The 21097-nt window shown below is 46.2% G+C and overlaps 1 protein-coding gene across 4 annotated transcripts in view; it reads right to left on the reverse strand.

Moving 5' to 3' along the window:
- LOC144115754 (uncharacterized) overlaps window positions 1–21097 on the reverse strand; it is a 328928-nt gene that overhangs the window by 21033 nt on the left and 286798 nt on the right. For 2 of the 4 annotated variants that reach the window (XM_077650248.1, XM_077650249.1), the window contains one exon: window positions 16046–16186. In XM_077650248.1, the coding sequence (XP_077506374.1) occupies window positions 16046–16186 (141 nt within the window). Of the gene's footprint in view, window positions 1–2867; window positions 2965–9434; window positions 9672–16045; window positions 16187–21097 lie in introns of those variants that run through there. The other 2 variants (XM_077650250.1, XM_077650251.1) reach the window with 2 other exon arrangements.

Genomic DNA, 21097 nt, shown 5'->3' on the forward strand with positions numbered 1-21097 from the left:
TAAGGTTAATGTAGCAATATCAGCTCCCAACAAACTAAAACAGTTGTGTCCGGCGATCCAAAGGGAGAAGAAACGGTCGAGAAAAAGGAAAGGTTGTGGCACCGAGCACAGGAACAAGCTTGTCGCAAAGGAGTTGTGTACAAAATTCCACTCTCCTGCGGAGCCCAGTACATTGGGCAGACAGGACGATGCTTAAATAAAAGGTTACAGGAGCACAAAAATAATCTGGAAAATGACAAGGATCTTTCTTACTTGGTCAGCCACTGCAAAAAGTGTGAGGTAATGAAAAAGAAAAAGAAAAAATGCACGGCCATCTGGCGTAGCACGAAGGTGCTTTATACGCACAGTGAACAGACCACGCGGGAATTAATGGAAGCCTTTTATATCAGTCAAGAGGCCAGTTGTGTCAGCAAACCGTCAGTCATTCTTTGTGACAAAGAGATAGCCTTTCTTGGTGGCATTTGAGCGTCGTATGCATCTCTGCCTCTTGTTTTATCGCTTTTAGTGTGACATGTCATGTACTTTGTCTATGTGATTTTTTCTTTATAAACACCAGGTGTTGCCTAATAAACTTTAGTTGAGAGTCAGCGCCCGTCCTGTGTCCTCCTTCATCTTGTCCTATGTTGTTCGCGCTGTTTTACTAAAGATAAAACTATGGGTAACATTGACCCTAAAATATGTGTTTCTGAAAGAAAATGAAAGGGGATTTACTTATGTGGTGGGCCCGTTATGAGGGGCCTGTCTTTTTTTCGCTCAAGAGAGCTGTTCCGCCATTGTAATGGAGGCGGAGTGGGTGTTGTATCCATCACCTCAACAGAGGTGCTGGAGGACCGCGCAGCCGCGGTTAGTTTCAGGCTTCTCCCAACGGGGGGATGTCCTGCGGGATGCCGACCCATGGAACGGCAGTCCCTGCTTTGGCAATGACAGGGCAGCTTTCGCTGACCCTGCCTGGGGCGTGGATGGCCTTGCCATAGGCTCGGTAGCACCAGCCTTGGCAGGTGCCGGAGTGCTGTGTGGTGCTACGCCCCTGCACACCACATCAGCGAAGTTTTGTTTTGCTGTGAAGGAAAATGTGTTTGTAAGTGCAAAATGCCTTCTCGCTTCTTTAAATGAAATGTTTTCTTTTGTCTTTATGGTGATTATCTTTTTCTTTCTTCTAGGACGGACACGCCCTGGAGTATGCAGCATGTTCTCCTTCACAGTTTGCACAGCGCAGGGCTGCGTCACATACATCAGACTGGTGATCATTCGAGGCACATTTTGCGCATGTTTTGCGACCGCGGCAGCTCTGTGAGCCATGACCGAACCTTTGGCAGTTGAAACATCTGCGAGGGTTTGGTATGTATGGTCTTACATTGATTTTCAAATATCCCACGTCGATTGTGTCGGGCAGGGTGCTGGTGTTGAACGCCAGGATCATGTGTTTTGTGTCTATTTCCTTGTTGTCCTTCCGGATTTTGATTCAGTGGACATCTGTGACGTCTTGGTCGATGAGCCCTTCGAGCATTTCTTTTTCAGTTATGTGAAGAAAATCATTTTCCGATATTACGCCTCGGACAGTGTTAAGTGAGCAATGAGGAGTCATGGAGACCGGGATTTCCCCTATGGACGTTAGGTTGGAGAGCTTAGAGTGCTGGACATTGTCACACAGTTCGAGAAATAAGTCGCCGCTGGCCATTTTTGACAGCTTATAGCCAATGCCTAAGGTTTCAGTCAAGCACTTTGCCACAAGGAAGGGGGATATTATTCTTGCCTGTTTATCTTGTTGTTCACTGTGGATCACATGATATTTGGGGAAAGTTACTTTTCTTTTTTGAAAGAAGTTGTCTGCCTCGTTCCGCCCTCTTTTGAGAGAGCGATCAGGTTTTGAAAGTTGGGGAGCCATAAAAAAATTTTGTTTTTCGGTCATGGTGTCAGCCACCCACCACGGAGTCCAACAAGGGGACGGGACAGGAACTTGATAGCAAGTCCTGCCCACGCCAGCTGTACAGCTCAACTATAACCAAATATGACACAACTCAGGGTAGTTGGTCACACAACGTTAACCCTCGCCGCCAGGAAAAAAGGAAAAACCAAGAAGCGAGTAGGAGATAGCAGAGTTGTGAGAAAGACATAGGAACGTGAAAGATGGAGGGGAGGACAGGAAAAGGCGACTGCCCATTCCCCCCGGTCGGGTCAGGCCGGAGGTGCCGTCTACAGGAAGCTGGGGCCAAAGTGGTGTGTTGCCTCCGCCGAGGGGCCTTAAAGGTCCAAACGCTCAGCATCGGCTCAACCACCAGGATCCCCTTTTCCCCGGACACGGTGATGCCACGCACGGCTAGGTGCGGGTGCTCGGGTCCATGGTGATGCACGGTTCACCATCATCCCCTTGTGGGGATGTCCCTGCGGATGCTCGAGAACCCGCGGTGTCGCCACTCACTGACGCCTGCAAGCTGCAGGTGCCCCCCAGCGGGGTTAAGATCAGTGCATCCAAACAGCACAGGTTATGCCCTTGAAATATTGGTTTTAACTTGAAGCACCTTAACTTGAAGCACCCTACGCAGTGAAGCTTAAAGGGGCTGTGAAGGGGGCTCTAATAAAGTTGCGGCATGCCTGGGATATTGAAGCACGCCGCTTCGCGAATAGTGTCCAGCAAGGATTTTTTAAATGCGCTTTGTAGAGGCTAAGTTATCTGTAGTTAAAATTTGATTTCAGCGCCTTCGCGCCTTTCCCTCTCCTCTCGTCACCTTTTGCATGCTGGAAGGTAGGTGCACCGACCCCCCTCTGGGAGCGGAGCTTCCCGACCCACCAGAGCTAAGCGGCTTATTGGCCGCGGGCTTCGTAGCTGCTTGACGTCTGAAAGAATCTAACCAATCGCCACCTCTCACCTTGTTTACGCAGATGCGGGGGACGGAGGAGGGTGCGAGCATAAAAATGTCGCCAGGAAGGGCTCGTAAACTTTGGCGCATGATTGTGGGTCATCTCCTGCATGTAGAAGAGTATTATTTGGCTCTGGTTTTCATGGCAATACAGTGCAGTGATTAAGTGAGTTAATGTGTTCTCCTCGGAAGGCATTTCAGAGCCCCTTTAAAGGACCGTATACGTGCCCTACAAGCATCAACCAACAGGCAGGCCTTCCTTGCTTGCCCAACAACATGCGGTTCCTGTGCTTAACGGGAGCAATTTATTGGATGATGACGAAAAGAAGTAAAGCTTAGGGACAGAGAAAGAATTACAGGTTAAATCCCGGCCCGTTATGTGCGCTTCCGCCATGCAGACAAGGCCGAACTGGCACGCACAGTCGTCCACACACCTGTCTGTCAACGACAGCGCTCGAATTCTGTGCCGTCTGCACTCGACCGCGTGGAGAGCGACGTCTAGCGGCAGTGCCTGGTTCAAGATAGCGCATCTTTCTCAATATCGTCTGAGCATCAAACACGCCCTATCTCGAACCAGGCGCGCCACTAGACATCGCTCTGACCACAGAGGAGAGCAGACTGCATGGAGTTCGAGCGCTGTCGTTGACGGACAGGGCTGTGCATGACTGTGCGTGCACTGCCAGTGCCAGCCACGCCGGCCAGCGGGCAGGTGTGAGTGTGGGGTAGTGTGAGGAGCTGATGGACGACTCCTTTTCATTCCACTTAGAAGCTGGACACAGGGAGCGAGGATGAATTAACATATGGCATGAACAACTGAATGTTCATTCTGCACGCAACGGAATTTAAAGAACGAATTATGACAGAAGCTTTTGAAATCATCGCAGAATAAATTTTGGACCTGGGTTCGTCAGCGTCACTTTTAGACGCATAGTAAGTTCTCATTATGGAAGCAGCTCACTGTTGGAAGCCATCACTTTCTATGCACTATCCCATATGCAAGCATAACCAAAAATGCCTTGGACTTCAAAGTATGCACCCTTGTTCCGCGTAAATTATCATGGCACATGACCAACGCAATAATCATGTCTCTCACTTTACGAAATACACAAAATAAATCAGCATTATGCAGTATCAGCGCCTCTACCTAAAGTGCGCTCCTAGCGTTGGGCCGAGGTCACCAGATGCACGCAGTGACTGCCCATTGAGCACAGTGTTCCCAAATGGCCAGCGTGAGTGCTTATTACAGAATTCACATATTACTTCAAATTTTTGGAATTATTTGTTTGGCTCAGCAAGCCTATGCCGTAGTGAACACTCAAATCGACTATGAACGTCAGCTCGGTTGCCGTCGATGACGGGTGGGGTTGGAAAGCGACAGGATTTTGCCATATTAAGATACCGAGACTTGAGAAAACTGGAAACACTGAGTGCGCTTCTGTTGGGCTAGCTTAGACTGTCTTACTATTACTTAGAAGGAAAGCTGGTGCCCCGTCTATGGGAATTCGCATGGAGCTTCCTCGAGACCTCTTCAGCCACCATGGGCGCTCTAAGCATCATGGGACGGAGAGCTACCGACTGCCGAACAAACGTTTATTGTGCGGAACCACAACTTTTGGCCAAAAAATAATGCAAAAATAAATGTTCTTCTAACATTCAATATCCTGTCAAATTGCAACAAATGGCCACAAAACCATGTAAATGCAAAGTTTTCCCAAAATAATAGATGGCTTGCTCTCCTATTGACCAAGTACTGCCCACCACAAAAAACAATATTTCGGGCTTAACAGGAACATAATGTTGTTACTTAAACATGTTAAGACGTTTTTTTAAAGGGTCTTCTGAAAACAAATTTTTATTGGCGTCATGTGCTGTTGCGTTTTCGCTACTATGGCCTTTGCACACTACGTTCGCGCCAAAGTTGCCTGCGTGCGGGGCACGCCATGGACGGAATGACACATCTCAGTAACGCCACTGTGCGTTTCCGAAAAAATCCAACTGTCCCGCATTAGGTAGCTCACCGGCCCACGATGCTATGAGTGTCCATGGTGGCTGAAGTGCATCGCCGCCAGCTGTCCCTCTAGTTAATAGTAAGAAACTCTATGGGGCCAGCCTCCTAAAAACAAGCTTGACGCAAGTTCCCAGCACATGGTTTGAGAACTCAGTAGTACTGAGTGTAGCGTTGCTCAAAGAGCATAGAAAAAAAAAATCCTCTTGCCTTAATCGCTCGCTTCGTCAGGATGAAATTTCGCACAGAGGTGTTATTTGGTGGTCAGCTTTGTTTTATACTGACTACCAGCGCACTAAACTCTCGAAGGCCTTAGGTATGTTAAGGAAGTGCATGTTTTCTCTACCTGTCCACCAAAACCGTTAATATAAGTAGCCCTGTTTGAATCACATTTGCGATACTGCCATCTAGGGGAAACGGCACCAAGAAGGCAATGTTAACCTAAAAATAATGCAAAAAAAAGCACTACAAGTGGTTTCAAAGCAGCCTTATAATGACCACACATCTCCATTGTTCACTAAACTCAAAATTGTGAAATTACAGAAGTTGTATGACTAAGCAACTGTCAACACTTAAAACTGATATACGTAAAGACACTGATACTTTGAAAACATTAGCGAATCTAAGAAGTAGCACATCTTTATGCTCAATGAGGCACACAGAACTCTGGCATGTTCCAAGATCTTGCACAAATTATGGATTTCAGATGGTTCAGTATAGCACTCCACAGGCTTTAAATAAATACCACTTCACAATAGACAAATTGCGTGCACTTTCTAAGCTTGACTTGTATTCGCTTTTTGTATAATGCTTGCTAATATTTTGCTGTTTACTCCAATTTGCGAGGTAACAGGGTTGCTTGCATTTTATGTCAATTGTTTACAAACTAACATCGCAGTTGTGATATTTGTAGTGTGAATCTGTGCTACTCATCTCTGTCAAAGCATCCGCTGTCAGTTATTGGGAGGTGGGGCTAGTCAAGCTACTTGTATGTAGCTTTTTCTCACCTCCCCTACCACATCTCATGTATCATTTTGCTTTGTGGTAAAACAGACTTCAAACAAGAGAGGGCGCCGGCGTCACAGTGACAAGAACATCACGGACGGCGTGACTGCTGCATGCACACATGGGAGAGGACTCTCTCCGGCTCAGGAACACTGCGTGCATGGACTGTTTGGCGCGGCTCTCCATTCTCCACCAGCGGTGCGAGGCCCTGTGGTGGGAACATTTCCCTGCCAGCTTGTCCCGTCCAGCCTCGGAGTTTCTCTCTTGCCCTAACATGGGCGAACGTTCGCTCGTAACCGTGCTGGTCAGTCGGACGAACTCGATTCCGTAGCGTATTTTGTTGATAGCTAGTGCTGTTGTAGCAATAAATGCCTGTTTGTGTCAGCCAGAGTGTTGTTCTTTTGCCTCCCTCAAAGCAAGGGCCGCCGTGGCCATCATGCACTCGGTAGCGTACGCGATCATGGGGTGGGGTCTGGCACTACTGAACTGTGTCAGTCATGGTTAAGCGGGGAGAACATATTTATCCTCCCTTATAAAAACCCCACAGCTCATACGTGCCCATTAATTCTGATTCCACAGGGAATGTCAGCTGCACTATAGAAACTGTCTTTAACAGCCGTTTTTGGTGAAACCCAACAAGATACATAGGCATACGTGGATGCAAAAAAGAACAAAAAATCAGCCACTTACTCAAAAATTTTCTTGATGCGGAACCTCACTCTAAAAATTGTTCATTGTCTGGGGAAATAATTGCGTTTCCTTGTATGGTTTGCTGACGGGGATTCGAAAATACTTGGTTGTGGCAGAAATTTCGCTGTCGTAGCATTCGTTGTAGCAGGGGTTTGACTGTACAAGCTTTTACTGTACATAGAGGAAAGATTAGTCCAGCTGCTTTGCTCTGAGCAGAGAGGTTTAATATGCAGGAAATTAAACACCTTCATTGCACAGTTAAATGTGAATCATTCTGCTTGTTGCACTGTGTGCACTCAAACTGGTCCCTCTGCCTGCGAACTGCCAGGTGCGTTGACTCCTGTTTACACAGTTTCTAAATGCCAGGCAGGACACTTCTCTCTGGTGTTTGATTTTGCTGCCAGTGAGGTGCCAACAAAGCCTTGCTAGCTCAAGTCTCAGGCGCACGTTGGTCACATTACACAAGCGCACCACAAGTGCTCTCAAGACCAAGCTGCAACCACAGTCAGAGGTGGCCACTGACCAACAACCACATTTGCAAGCACTCGCACTTCTGTGCAGTCAAAGTAGTCCATCTGCAGCACTTGTCTCGCCACAACTTCAAAGGATGCACTCTTGGGTAACCAGATGTCAAACCTCACAATGGCCCTCTTTTCAGGGCTGATTCACACTTGAGAGTCGGATGCCAACAGTCACCTGCGACTACACCGCAGTTTGACAACACCGATGTTCACACTTCCAAGGGCGACCTGCGGGTCGCCTTCTCGTTCGATTCTCGTTTGAAATGAGAACTCTTGGGAATGATGCCGTTCGCACGCTTTCGAGAGTTTCGTCTGCTTTGGCCGCGTCTCCTGTGCTTGTGCTTGGCCCTCGAAAGTGCTCTGGTCCCTCGGTATTAGCAATGTGCTGCGACCACCTGAGCGAAGAGGGAGATATAGCGGCAACGTGCACTGCGGCCGTATGTACAAGCGGCCTGCCAGCCAGCCTGGACGCCAGCCGCTAGCGTGAGAAAAGTTCGCTATAATGTGGTTTGCTCGTGTTCATACGATGCTCTGGAAAGTAGAAATTCAAAAATGAATCAGTTTTGGGGGTCGTTGGCCAATACCGAGCTGTTGGATACAAGCAAATTTCTTCTCATAGCAGCTTTGCTGCTATTGCCCAAAGCGGCTCGATCGCCTGGCGTCTGCTTTATCCGCTGCAGAAGGCGTTGCGGAAATCGAGCATATTTTTATATAATCATGAGACGGTGTTCGCAATAAAGCCGTGACGAAAGTAGCATCTTGATTACAGCGCTGGTCATTTCCGAAACACCCTCAGCTGTGGCATCGATGTGAAACCGGCTTGGCTTAGCGATGACTACAGCAGCCAAGGAGCGGATAGCGGAGCTCGTCGCTCGGCGCACCCGCGAGCGGCATCGTTGCTGAAAGCTCAGCTTGCTCGCTGATTGGTTCAGCGGTTTGCGACTCGCAGTCGCTGGGCTGCAAAATCGAGCAGCGAGCGACTGGCCCGCGACTGTCGCTTTTCGACCAACACGACCGATTGCGACTGTCGCTTTTCGACCAACACGACCGATTGCGACTGTCGCTTTTCGACCAACACGACCGATTGCGACCTCTGCAACTCTCAAGTGTGAATGAGCCCTTAAAAGAAGAGAAATGCATTACTAACAGTGTAACTGAACTCTCATCTCAGAAGAGTTATTCTTGGAACAAAGGCACCCTTCAAAAGGTCAAGGCCTTGCTTTGAAAGCTCATCCATGCATGTGCTGACTGTGCAGCATTAAGAGGGTTCACCAGTGACAGTGTCCATAGCAAATACATGAGAACTCTCAGAAGCTATAACGTGTCTGAATATAGTTCAATTTTCATGAGGCTTGTAGCATCGTTTTCTTCTTTAGTGAATAGAGGAAATAATATGGACAGAATTTATTTTTTCAGTTTCTTTTTTTACAAACCAGAAGTAAATATCCAGAAAAATTGTGCTTTTACATATGTCAGTCTTTCATGTCATCTCGTAAAAAAGTAAGCTAAATATCAAGATTTCACCCGCAACATTTCTTCTTTTTCTTTCGTGACTATTTAGCCGGAATTTTCATCCATATCGAACCTAGTGTTTGCATTTTACAGGCTCTAAAAGTTATGTATTTTCTGCGGGAATTTGAAATTCGCAGCAAATTTAACTGGTGCGATGTGGCTCCATATGTGATCAGCCTATTTTGTCGCTACTACACTATCACCAACATCATGCTTGTCCGTGTGTTCGTGTGCACAGGTGTTTCTCAGAATTTCGACGAACTTGACTTCTTTCCTTTTCTTCTTGCTTGAGCTGTATTTCTAAAGCATTTCTGCCTTCCTTTTTTTGCTCGACCTTGTGGTGTGGTTTCCCATCTTTTCTTCTATGCAGATTGCAATTATTATTATTCTTAACCATTAATAGCAACCTCGTCGAAAACAGTAGGAACTCGCTTGTGCAAGGGCGAAACTTGCGTCCAAAATCACCATGAGTAGCAACAGGATGATCTCAGTGCTTTTAAAAACCACACCTCTCCCCCTTTTACCCAACTTTGATTTCTTTCGTTATGAAATTATAAGCACTGAAGGAGACATGAAAGAAAGTATTTCTGCTGTAATTCAGTTAAATGTTGTCACGAGGTGGTGACAATCCAGTGAATAAACAGATGAGCAGAGAACTGAAACAAACTTGTTATTGGGCTCACCAGCACCCATAAATAAACTGAAGAAATCGGCGGCGGCGATAGCAAGAAACGTGCTCGGCGGTCATCGAAGAAAACGCAGTCAGGTTCGTCACGGAATAAACATATGAAGTGCAGAAGGAGAGGTGTGTCCAAGGTGTGTCAAAAGATGACCCACACTTACCTGCTCTGGCTAGGTGAAACCAGCATTGCTCTTAGCTGCAGCCTGTATGCCCCACCCTACCACTGTAAATGAATTTTCACAGAAAAGATGCGAGGGAGCTTAGGGGACCCAAATTGGAAAATGTATTTCCTCTATAGGCAGACAGAATGGTGGCGACTGGAAAATGGTCCATTCTCTGACCCCAACCACTTCTTTTTCTTTTCTTAATGGCTTGAGAGGGGTTAATTCTTAGGTGCTTCAGTCCCCAGCTTTGGCTACATATCTACAAAGTTCTCAGCTCTGCTTTTTGTGGGCAGAAAAACTAATACTTTCGTGTCACGGTGAAATTTACATGCCTATAGGGGAAATAGAAGTTACTTCCTTTTTGTGATACTTAAGTGCTGCCACCTATCGACACAAAAAGTTGAAATCCGATTTGTCTTGTTGCTGGTGAGCCCCCTTAAACACACAAAACACTAATGATAAGGACTAGCGCCAACCACCAAATACATTTATTCATTTGACCATACGCAAATTTTTAGGAAGGCCCCATGACGGCCACCTCGACACCATCCGAGAGAGGATCAGCGCTTCAAAAGAAGTCAAGATTCAAAATGTTTTGGGCTTCAACAGTAATAATTTGTGGCCGTCCTCTGCCTTCACACCAATATTGTATAATACGCATCAAGATATGGTAAGTTTAATTGCTTAAAAACTTTCGTTTAGCTTGTGGTGTCTGATTTCATGCCATCAGTTTGCCTTCGGCCAAACATATTTCACGATTTGTTGGATTCTCAGCCTTTGACACGTTATTGAATGCATGGCCATTGTCAGGTGGACTATCTTAAAAACAAATCAAATGATAGCCTCTTGTTGCTTCAGAACACTTAGTACAGTCAAGCCTGGATATATCGATCCACGATATTTAGAATTATTGGCTCTATCAAACACAGAAATTAACCCCCTGAAAATATGTGTCGTACAAATTATCCCCTTCAAAATACTGCATAAAAGTGCTGGAAAGTTGTGTAGTACATTGAACTCCAATTTCGACGGTCGTTAGATATATCAAACTTCGTGCCATGCCCCTGGAAATGGCACTTTGCCTAACAGGATTCTTCGATCACTTTTTGCACACAGAGACAGGTCGGCTGCACGGCATTAGGCACCTGCCCATGTTAACGAGGTGAACAGGGCACTGTGCTGGAGGGTGGCCTTCATTCTATGGTACTCATTTTTCACAACACATCGCTGTCCTGTAACAAAGCCAACATATTTGACAGAAGCCTAGCGGCAGACTTCATCTGGCATGCTTCGTTGCCGAAGGTGTTGCGGGAACCAACTGTGGCTTAATTTTAATGAGCAATTATGCTATTTGTACTGCACTGGTAACAGGACCGTCATCTCATGATAGGCAATGGCTAGCCCCAAAGGACAGTCTGCTGCAGCTTCGATGCTAAGCAGGTTAGGCCTAGCAACGCTTACTGAGCGCTATGTGCTGCCCGCACACCAGAAGACTGCAGGCCGCTGTAAAAAGCGCGTCACTAGCATGGGTGCAACGCAGCGCATTCTTGCTCCTAGCTTACAGATAAGCATATCTATAGCCATTTTTATATGTATCGAATTATGAATACATCGAACTAATTCATGATCACCTTCAAGTTTGGTATATCCGGGTTTGACTGTACACGATTGCTTACGTTTGCCATATTAAGATGTTTTCCTATAACCTGGTGTGAGGTTCAAAGAATAAATTTAAGGAGGTTCGTACAGTAAAACCTCTTCAGACAGCCTATCCAGTCCCACCAACCACATATACTATTCTATTTACGTACACCTCCCGTTAATCTGGACAAATTTGGCCGTCCTTCGGTCAATTCGGACATGTGGCAGAGCTTGCATGTGTACAGGCATGCCATGAGTGCAGTGGAGGTGAGCTGCTGATGATGATACTGGGAGCAGCGCTGGTCTTAAACCGAAATGTAAAGGCGCCATCCGCATCGCTGTAAACATCAGCCAAGAAGACAGAGGATGGGTTATTTTTTGTTTTTTGTTGGGCTGCGCCGCTGCGCCTCGACAATTTTTTTTTTCCTGTATGCGCCGTGGAGCAAGATGTGCAGGTGCTGGAGGTGGTGTGTGAACAGTGTTCTTCTCGGCAACAATCCCATTAACTGCGTTCTTCGGCTCCTGCGATGGTCACCAGCAAAGGGGCCAAAGTATGTGGCGAAGGACTTTGCAGGGAAGGTCGAAATATTGAAGGCTATCAAGGAAGGAATTCCACGACAGGCCATCATGACAAGATTTAACGGAGCATGCTGAGCTCATACATGAAAAATGAAGCTCAAATTTTGCAAGCTTACGATGGGCAACAGTTCTCCGACAAGCGGAAGGGACTCCGAACGGCAGTGCAATCGAAGCTGGAAGAAGCACTGCTTCGATAGATTGTGAATGCGCAAAATTCACAGCTGCCCTTGAGCGGAACTCTCATCTGCGCACAAGCAGAAAACTATGCCCTAATGATGGACATCAAAGGTTTCAGTGCATCAGAAGGGTGGTCTGACCGCTTCAAGAAGAGGCATAACTTGGTCTTCCGCAGTGTCTGTGGCGAGAAAGGTGCTGTGGATGCAAGTGTGGAAAACAATTGGAGGACTGAGCTGCCAAGGCACCTTGCTGCTTATGAGTCCTGCAACGTATTTATTGCCGATGAGATGGCACTTTTCTACAAGGCCCTGCCACAGAACACACTCGCTTTTAAAGAAGACCCTTACATCAGCGGCAAGCAAAGTAAGAACAGGGTGACAGTTTTGTTTGCTGCGAATGTGGCAGGCACAGAGCGGCTGCCCGCGGCTGGTTATTGGAAAATCGCAGAAACCGCAGTGCTTCAAGAATATAAAACAGCTACCCACAGACTACCGATCCAACAAAAATGCTTGGATGACATCCAAAATATTTCAAGCCTGGCTATGCCAACTAGACCGCAACTTTTGTGCGAAAAAACACAAGGCACTGCTTGTCCTTGACAGCTGCAGTGCACACAACGTGTCAGGGCTGGAGAATACCGAGCTTCTCTTTCTGCCTCCTAACACCACTGCTTCCCTCCAACCCATGGATAAGCGAATAATTCAGTACCTAAAACCCTGTACAGCAAGCAGGTGCTTGAACACATGTTGTTATGTTTGGAAGCTGGTCAAAAGTATGACATCACTCTTCTTAGTGCAATGCATATATTAGTGCATGTGTGGCGCAATACACCACCTGCAGTAATTCAAACACAGTGGTTTCACTGAGAGCACTGGCACCACCTATGTGGATGAACCAGACGCCAACTACAAAGAGACTATAAAAGCATTCTGCCACCGAATGTTCAGCTGTGCGATTATGTCGCAATTGACAGTAACGTTGCTGTTGCCGACCATCTCACCGACAGCGAAATCGTTGAAGAAGCTTTAGGGAGTGAACAGCAGAGTTCCGAAGATGCCAACGCGTGTGATCTTGGGAACTATGTGCAGCTGGCAAAGAATAGGGTTAATTGGAGAGACATGGGAGAGGCCGTTGCCGTGCAGTGGGCATAGTCAGATTGATGGTGGTGATGGCTCTGAAAGGCTTTATGAGGCCCTGAGCGTTCTGGAAGACATACAGTAAACCCTCGTTAATTTATTCAAAATCCCGCGTAATTCGAAGGTTTGCGGTGGTTCCAACATTTTCCATGCGAATTTTGCCGGACAATTGGAACAGCCAGCACGCCCCTACCTGGATAATTCTTCTGTTTTGATCGTGACCTCCGAGATTTGTTGATGCCTCAGTGATCAGCACCAAGCATTGCCAGTCTCGAAGGCCAGTTCAGTTGCAGGAGCAGTAGCTAGGTGGCAGTCTAAATCAACTTTCTGTTTCTGGTGCTTTGTTGTGCCTCAATGACCCCGCATTCAGATCATACCAGTCTTGAAGGCTAGCTTTAGTTGATAGAGCGACAACCAGGTGACACTAGGTCACAATTTTTCTAGTTACGTTTTTGTTGTTTCTTTGTCTAGCTTGTGGCAGGCACTGCTCATGGTGTTTTGATTGTTAGGTTCTGCACCCAGACGTGTTCTGTGCTCTGCTAGTTATTCTTGACCACAGGTGCGGTATTGGTGTGAAGAAAATGACGAAGTACAAAACTCTGACTCCCTACCAGAAAGTGCGCCTAAATGATGAGGCTGAAAAAAAACGAGCTCCAAAACACAGCTGGCAGAAAAGCACAAGGCGCCTCTATCGACCCTTTTGACGATATTGAAGAATAAGACAAAGATCCTCGAGGCCTATGGGAAGACGCATTCAACGAAGCAGACAAGGATTCGTTTTCCAAAGTATCTGGATGTTGAAGACGCCTTGATAAAGTGGCTTCAGCATGCAAATGCAGCACGCCTGCCTGTGAATGGCACGCTGCTGCGCGAAAAAACCAACGAGCTTGCACTGCGGCTGCGCCATGAAGAATTCACATGCAGCAATGCCTGGCTGTCAAGATTTAAAGACCACAATAACCTCACGTTCGTGACAGTGTGCGGCGAAAGTTGAAGCGTCGACACCAATGTTGTCGACATTGGCTCCATTGCTTCAGCAGTACGCGGAGGACGATGTTTACAACTTGGATGAGGCCGCATCATTTTATAAAATGCTGCAACAAAGACACTTGCCCCAAAGGATGCTATAGTCACCGGAAAAAAACAACCTAAGGACAGAGTAACCGTTCTGTTTGGCACAAATATGTCCGGCAGTCAGAAACTCCCACTGCCGATTATCAGAAAAGTGGAGAAACCTTGGTGCTTAAAGAATGCATGACGTCCTCCTAAGGATGACATGCTGTACATGGGCTGTATTCTGTACCGCTCTCAATCATAAAACACTACTAAAACGCTCATAATGCTGCCATATTGCCCGCTCCCATTGGTCGGCCTTGGCCGACGATTTTTGCGTCACCAGCGGCTTCTATTTACGTAGTGAACACTGCTGAAGTGATGATGTTGCGCGCCTAATTATGCAGACTTATAATTAAAAGTGAAAAAGGTAGCTCCTAAACTGTTCACAATCTTTGTGAGCGAAAATGGCGGCTGTTTACAGCATCTAATACGCGGGTGGCCCAGCGAGCAACGGTGTAGGGGGGTGCATGAAGACGATTTTGACGCATGGGACGAATTATTTTGACGCTTCGACTTAGGAAGGAGACTGCAGAGTGGCTATGCGACGAACTCGCTGTTGAACTGGGAGGTGTGTGGATGAGTGTGCTGTCAGTGGAGTGGCAGGTGCTGTGCGCGCTGCGCTTCTTTACCACTGATGGGTGTTAAGGCACTGTACGAAATGAAGAAAACATCGGTGCAGCCGAACCAACTGTAAACAAGTGTTTGCAGCGGAAGGCGGAGACCAATGTCAATGCTGCATCACAGAAGGGGTGTGTTTGCTTTCTGGGAGACCCGAACAGAAGGCGGAGGCGAAGGAGAGCTTCCTTTGCCTAAACTTTCGCCGCGGCAACATCCCCAGCATCGTCGGGTGTGTCGATTGCACACTCATCGCAGTCAGGGAGCCACGAGGCAGTGCTACGTACAAGCCGCAAGGGGTTCTATGCTGCGAACATGACAGTGAGTAGACCATAGCCACTGTTTTTGACCGCATGAGTTTGGCTACAAGTGCAGGCCTCGAAAACGGGAGAAAGTTCATGCTGTGCGTGTTTTTTATCAGATCTGTGGCGTAAACATGCGCATTCTGGCCGCGGACACGCGCTGACCCGGATCCTTCCATGACGCGTTCGTCTGGCAGCACTCCAAGGCAGAGGGAGGCCGGATAGACGACGGTGAGTTTTTTCTGGGTAATGGAAAAAAAGAAGTGTCAACCTTCGGGCCACCTCCGTCACATATATTGAGCTCCAGCACTATGCATTTACCCGGATCTGCTAACGCTACAAGAATCAGTCTGGCTAGTTACACCTATGCAATCACGTTACAGTATGATACAGTGTATCATCGCACTTTTGTTTATAATTGCAGCAGAAACACAGGACACACATAACATTGTTGATATACATGTCTAAGAAACCAAGACAAAATGCACCTGACGGCCCTTGTGTCGTGCAGGCAATCATAGCACATCATTTATATCAGTATAATGGTAAAGGTCTGACCTTACAGCAGTGCTCACTTATACACCTCAATCATGCGTTGTCCGGCTGTGGGCTACTTAGCACGAATCTCTATTTTATAGTAGAACTTCCTGTAATGCTGTTGAGATCACCGAGAAAGGACATGCCTATCTGCGTCATTTTTTGTTATGCAGGAGACGATTTCTACCCACTGGAGCCATGGCTGCCTGCGCCACACGGTGCCATATACACAACCTCTCAATGCTAAGGCACACCATGGTGCTTTGGATTCTCACAGCACATAACTGCATCTGACTGCATGAAGTATTATGCAAAAGCAAACAACAAGACGCACAGCTGCGAATGCAAAATTAAGGCCGATTTCATAGCGTGCCCTACCTGCAGTCTTTTGCAACACACATTAAATTGGCAGTCAGGAACTCTGCCAGCAACTATCACACTGCTTACCAAGCATATATTCAGGCAGAGAGCAGTCCCACGAAACCAGTGGCCCCGAGATACCCACCTGGGAGATTCTGTACTAAGCCAGCCAGCAGACCCACAGGCGGCCAGGTGCAGCTGGTCTCTGGCCACACATGGATGCCATCACCACCACAGCTGGCCAGCGGCGTGCAGAGCCCAGCCGGGCCCACACCAGGGCACCCACCTGCATGCAAAGATTGCTCACGAGGGGCCTCTGAGTACTGCAGGCATGCTGTGTCAGTTCCACTTTATCGAAGATAAACCTTTCCCCTGGGCTGATTGATTGGTGACTTTGCCATCCTGGCAGTACAAAAAGGTTGGGATCAGGCAAAGACAAACACACAAGGATGGCACTCAGCTTTCAAGTGCATTTTGTTTCATGCATTTATGTGCGTTCTCTGACCAACCTTTAAGCATGCCCACTGAGTCATATCAAAATGGTATAACTGCAATAAAAATCGAAAGAAAACAGTGCCAGGAAACAGGCAGTACAAAAAAAAATTATGGGAAGACCATACATCTGAAGGGACAATTCTGCAAAGCAGCTGAATTTATCCCCAATGATTGCTTTGATGGTTTTACCCACACTCTGTGACTCAGCATCTACGATTCTGCACGCAACTGTTGGAACTTTTTTCGAAGCGTCTAGAGCTGTTTTCACGATGTCAGTGATCAGGATGCTGAAACATTTGGAAGACCTGCTCGACAGATTGGTAGGGCCATTTCGTGCCTAGAAAAAAAGAATCACTTTACAAAAACAAGAAATAAAGACTGACATCAAGAAGTTCTATGGTGCGCCTAGCAAGTGCTGTCTGGTGCTGTAACTTTTTTCTTCTCTCGTGCAGTGGAATGTTTTATTTTTTCAAAAACATTGTAGTTGATTTTTTGTCGCTGTAGCTACTGAAAAAAAAATAATTAACTGGGCATAAATGTTTTTTTTAGGATAGGCCTGGAATCGCATGAGCATGGAAGTGCGTGGTGTGCATGAATTTAAAAAATTTTTGAGGCGTTTCTGTTATCTCATTATAGCAAACACATAAAGAACTGCAATAGTCTGATATAGCCACAGATCATAACATAACATTTCATCAAAAACACGCACAACAGCAGAGCAGTTCATTTAGTCAAGGCATCACAACACAGACGATGTTACTAAAGAAACAGGGAGACATTTTCGCAAGTTTTAGCGGAGTTTCTGAAGGCATTCTTGGTGATTCCACAAGCCGAAAATGAACTGAGCGCCAGTTAGGATGTCTTCCCCCCATAACAATGCCAGTTGGTCAAAAACCAGCTAGAGTGGCATCCCCACACAGCTCTACCAGCTGGTCAAGAGCCAGCTATGGTGGCTTTCCCGCTTCACAACTGTGTTGCATGAAAAATGGTACGTCAAAGCGAAAGCTATCGGCATTTTCATCACTCCTGTGACGGCCGATAAGAGTACAGGACAGTTACTGCAATAGCGCAGCTGTCTACACCACTCTTTCCGGGGTAGTGTCGACAAACGCGAGAGGTTCAACACATGCTGACCTACCAACCTTCCATACCGCTCTGTCTCCCCTGGCGCAGCTGGCGAGTGCGAGATTTCAACACTAGCATGAGATCAAAGCGTGAACCTTGACATAAACTCTAGCCGCACCACCTCCGGTCAGCTGTGTAGAGTGGCGAAGTGTGCCACCTGCCTTTGTGAGTGGGTGCCGCTTATTACTGGGGGGTTAGATATATTCGTTTTAGGGCCAACCGTGTTTGATATATCAAGTGAAAATTACATGTGTCTATTCAGAATTCACAAAGAGTTTGATATAGCCAATAAATTGTAATATCCATCTTCGTGATATCAAGGTTTGCCTGCATACAAACAAATTTTCAGATTTTCCTGGATAGCAGAACATAATGCAAGTCTGAAAGGGCTCATGAATGCTTTTCTCAAAGATGAGGCTTCACACATGCAACAGAATTTTTCTGAAGGCTGGGGCCGACGGAGATGGGTGGGTGGGTGGTGGACGGCAATTCGGGAGGGTGAAAGAGTGGTGTGAAAGTGGAGTAAGGGTGGTGGTACAGTGTTCTCGAAGGTTGTGTAGGGGCAAAACCAGCACTCTCCCCATGAGGCTTTAGAAGAGGTTGCCGCGCCACGGCGCTGGCGTAGACTCCTGGAGCAGCAACAGCGCATCGTCAGTACGCATGCTGCGTGGCTAAGAGGGGCCGACAGGACAGTCGCAGACAGTTTTTTATTGCATCACCGCTTGGCTGCCAATGAAGATGCAAGAAACCAATGGAAAATTACTTTTAACCTTTCAAAGAGAAATCAGTGGCTGTGTTTCAGTGACGGCACCAACGGGAGGCAAGGGATGGCGGCCGCTACCTCGAAAATTTTCCTGGCGCTCCTTTCTGTCACTGGAAGAATTAATTTTGTTTGCTCACAAGCACCTAAGCAGCTTAATCTTTGCGTTGTGTTATGTGAAACCAATATATCACTGTCTCATACCGCAATTTGTTCTTTTTATTTCGTTTTGAAGAGGAACAATGCCCAAAAAATAACTCCCCCTTCGACGTACACCATCCGCGTACGATATCCTGGGCAGCCTTTGGAATGGTAAAACCATAACCTACAACGTTTGGCTGCAAATTTCTTCTATTTGAAAAAAGGCAACTGCCAATCTTGATTTTTCCGGGGTTTTGTTTCATTACTTTTTTTTTTCAAGAAGGTCAGGTGGAATATCTTCCGCACGAAATAGGATAGTGCTTGAACGACCAGTCCGCAAGTGCCTTTTACTGTTTCGCTCACTTGTTGAGGTTCACAACACAGGACACTGGATCCTTGATTTTTTTCCTATGCAATAATTTACCACCATTCTGAATGTCTTATGCTACGATGTATTAAGTTCATGCTATCTTTTAATGGAATATTTACTTTCTTTATTTGCTTGTCACGTCCTTGAGCAGCACATAAGTCTGCTCTCTCGTTGCCTCTAATTCTGATATGACTCAGTACCCAGCAGAGTTTTAGGTCTTGTCCTTTAGCTGTGGCTATTACTATGTTGTGTATGATATCACCAAGCATAGCAATGACTGCATTTCTAGAGTGGAGAGCTGTAAGTAAACATAGGGAGTCTGTGTAAATAATGCTGTTTGCGAGGTTCTCTTTTACTATTTTTTCAATCGCTACAGACACGGCGTAACATTCGGCGGTGAAGATTGATGCACACTATGGTAGCCTCACTGTATGATTGATATTACCTTGTACGACTGCACTTCCAACGTAAAGATCTGTTTTTGAGTCATTTGTATAAAAAGCTGTGAAAGTACTGTATTTTTCCTGAAGTGCAAAAAATTCTTGTATTATATGCTGTGGTGGAGTTTGTTTTTTGCTGAAATGTGCAAGAGTGAGATCATAGATTTCCGGGAAATTGTACCATAGCAGCAGTGAATCTAATCTTCCAGCAATGCCAGGCAATGTGTCCAGTACGCCGAGATTTTGGCACATCTCTTCAAAACGCAAGAGCGGTTTGTTGTTAAACAGTATTCTGGATGGGCACTTTGTGACTATTTGGTGACAGATGTGTTTGGGTACCGAACGGATTTTTAGAATGTAGGAACACGTGAGCATCGTTCCTCTGTCTGTAAATGATGATTCGTTCATTTCTGCATACAGACTGTCTATGGGCGACGTCCTGTATCCACCAGTGGAAAGACGCAAGCCTAAATTATGTACTGGATCTGGCCGTTTAAGGTACGATGGCCTCGCTGACCCATACACTATACATCCGTAATCCAGTGTGGAGCGGACTACAGAGCGATAAATTTGTAAGAGGCATGTCCTATCGGCTCAACAGTGTTTTCTCGACAGCACTTTGAGTATGTTTAGGGATCGAGAAGCCTTCTTTTTCAATGCATTTATGTGAGGTAGGAAAGTGACCTTTTTGTCAAATGTTATACCAAGAAATTTATGCTCATTTTTCACTGGTAACTCTATTTCGTTCAGGCGTAGGGTGGGATCTGTATGTATGCCTCGTCTGAGTGAGAACAGAATTGCCACCGATTTCTGTGGGCAAAACCGGAAGCCATTTCTCTCCGCCCATGCTGCCAGTTTATTTATTGTTATTTGTATTTGTCTTTCACATGTTGATACATTGGAGGATGTACAAGCTATTTGAAGGTCGTCCACATAGACTGAGTACATAACGGAGCTTGGTATTATTTTTCCAACAAAGAGAGTTGTGCTTAAAATACACCCCTGAGGTCCTCCATTTTTCTGAATGAAATTCCTCGAAAGGGTTGTACCCAGGCGGACATGAAATGAATAACGGTTAGATAAGAAGTCTTTTAGGCAGTTCAACATTCTTTCTCGGATGCCAAGCTCGGCAAGGTCTTGAAGAATTCCGAACCGCCAGGCCGTATCGTATGCCCTTTCTAAATCAAAAAATACAGCGAGACAGTGTTGCTTATGAACGAAAGCTTCTCAAACAGTATTTTCAAGACGGACTAGGTGATCTGTTGCGCAGCAATCTTTTTAAAACCACACTGATGGGCATCAAGAAGTTCAGAGGATTGAAAGACTAACGTTAATCTTATATTAAGGACACTTTCAAAGGATTTTGCGAGGCAACTAGTCAGGGCGATGGGTCTATAACTGCTGGGAGAGGTTGGGGGTTTTTCAAGTTTAAGGGACGGTACAAAAATAGCTTTTTTCCAGGCATGAGGTATTTTCCCCGAAACCCATACTTTGTTAAAAAATCTTAAAAGTGCCTCTACAGCAGGCTTGGAAAGATGGGCAAGCATTTCATGGTGTATTTGGTCAGGTCCTGGAGCAGTTTTCTTACCAGCAGACAGTACAGTGTTGATTTCTTGGAGTGTAATAAGACCATAATATTTTTCATTAGCACCTCCACTTGTTGGGAGCCTTTGTTTTTCGCCTATACTTCTGTATTTTAGAAATGACTGCATATACAGTTGAACCTCGTTATAACAAACACTGACATAGCGGACATCATCCGGACGTGGAAGCGGCTTTGCTTTCATGGTTTAACGACGTGAGGGCACGAAACTTGCCAGTATCGGGAGCACTTCTTCAAACGAAGGCCGTCAGCCTGGCCTGTGC

The sequence above is a fragment of the Amblyomma americanum genome, chromosome 1 (assembly GCF_052857255.1).
Source record: "Amblyomma americanum isolate KBUSLIRL-KWMA chromosome 1, ASM5285725v1, whole genome shotgun sequence".
Taxonomy (NCBI): Eukaryota; Metazoa; Arthropoda; class Arachnida; order Ixodida; family Ixodidae; genus Amblyomma; species Amblyomma americanum.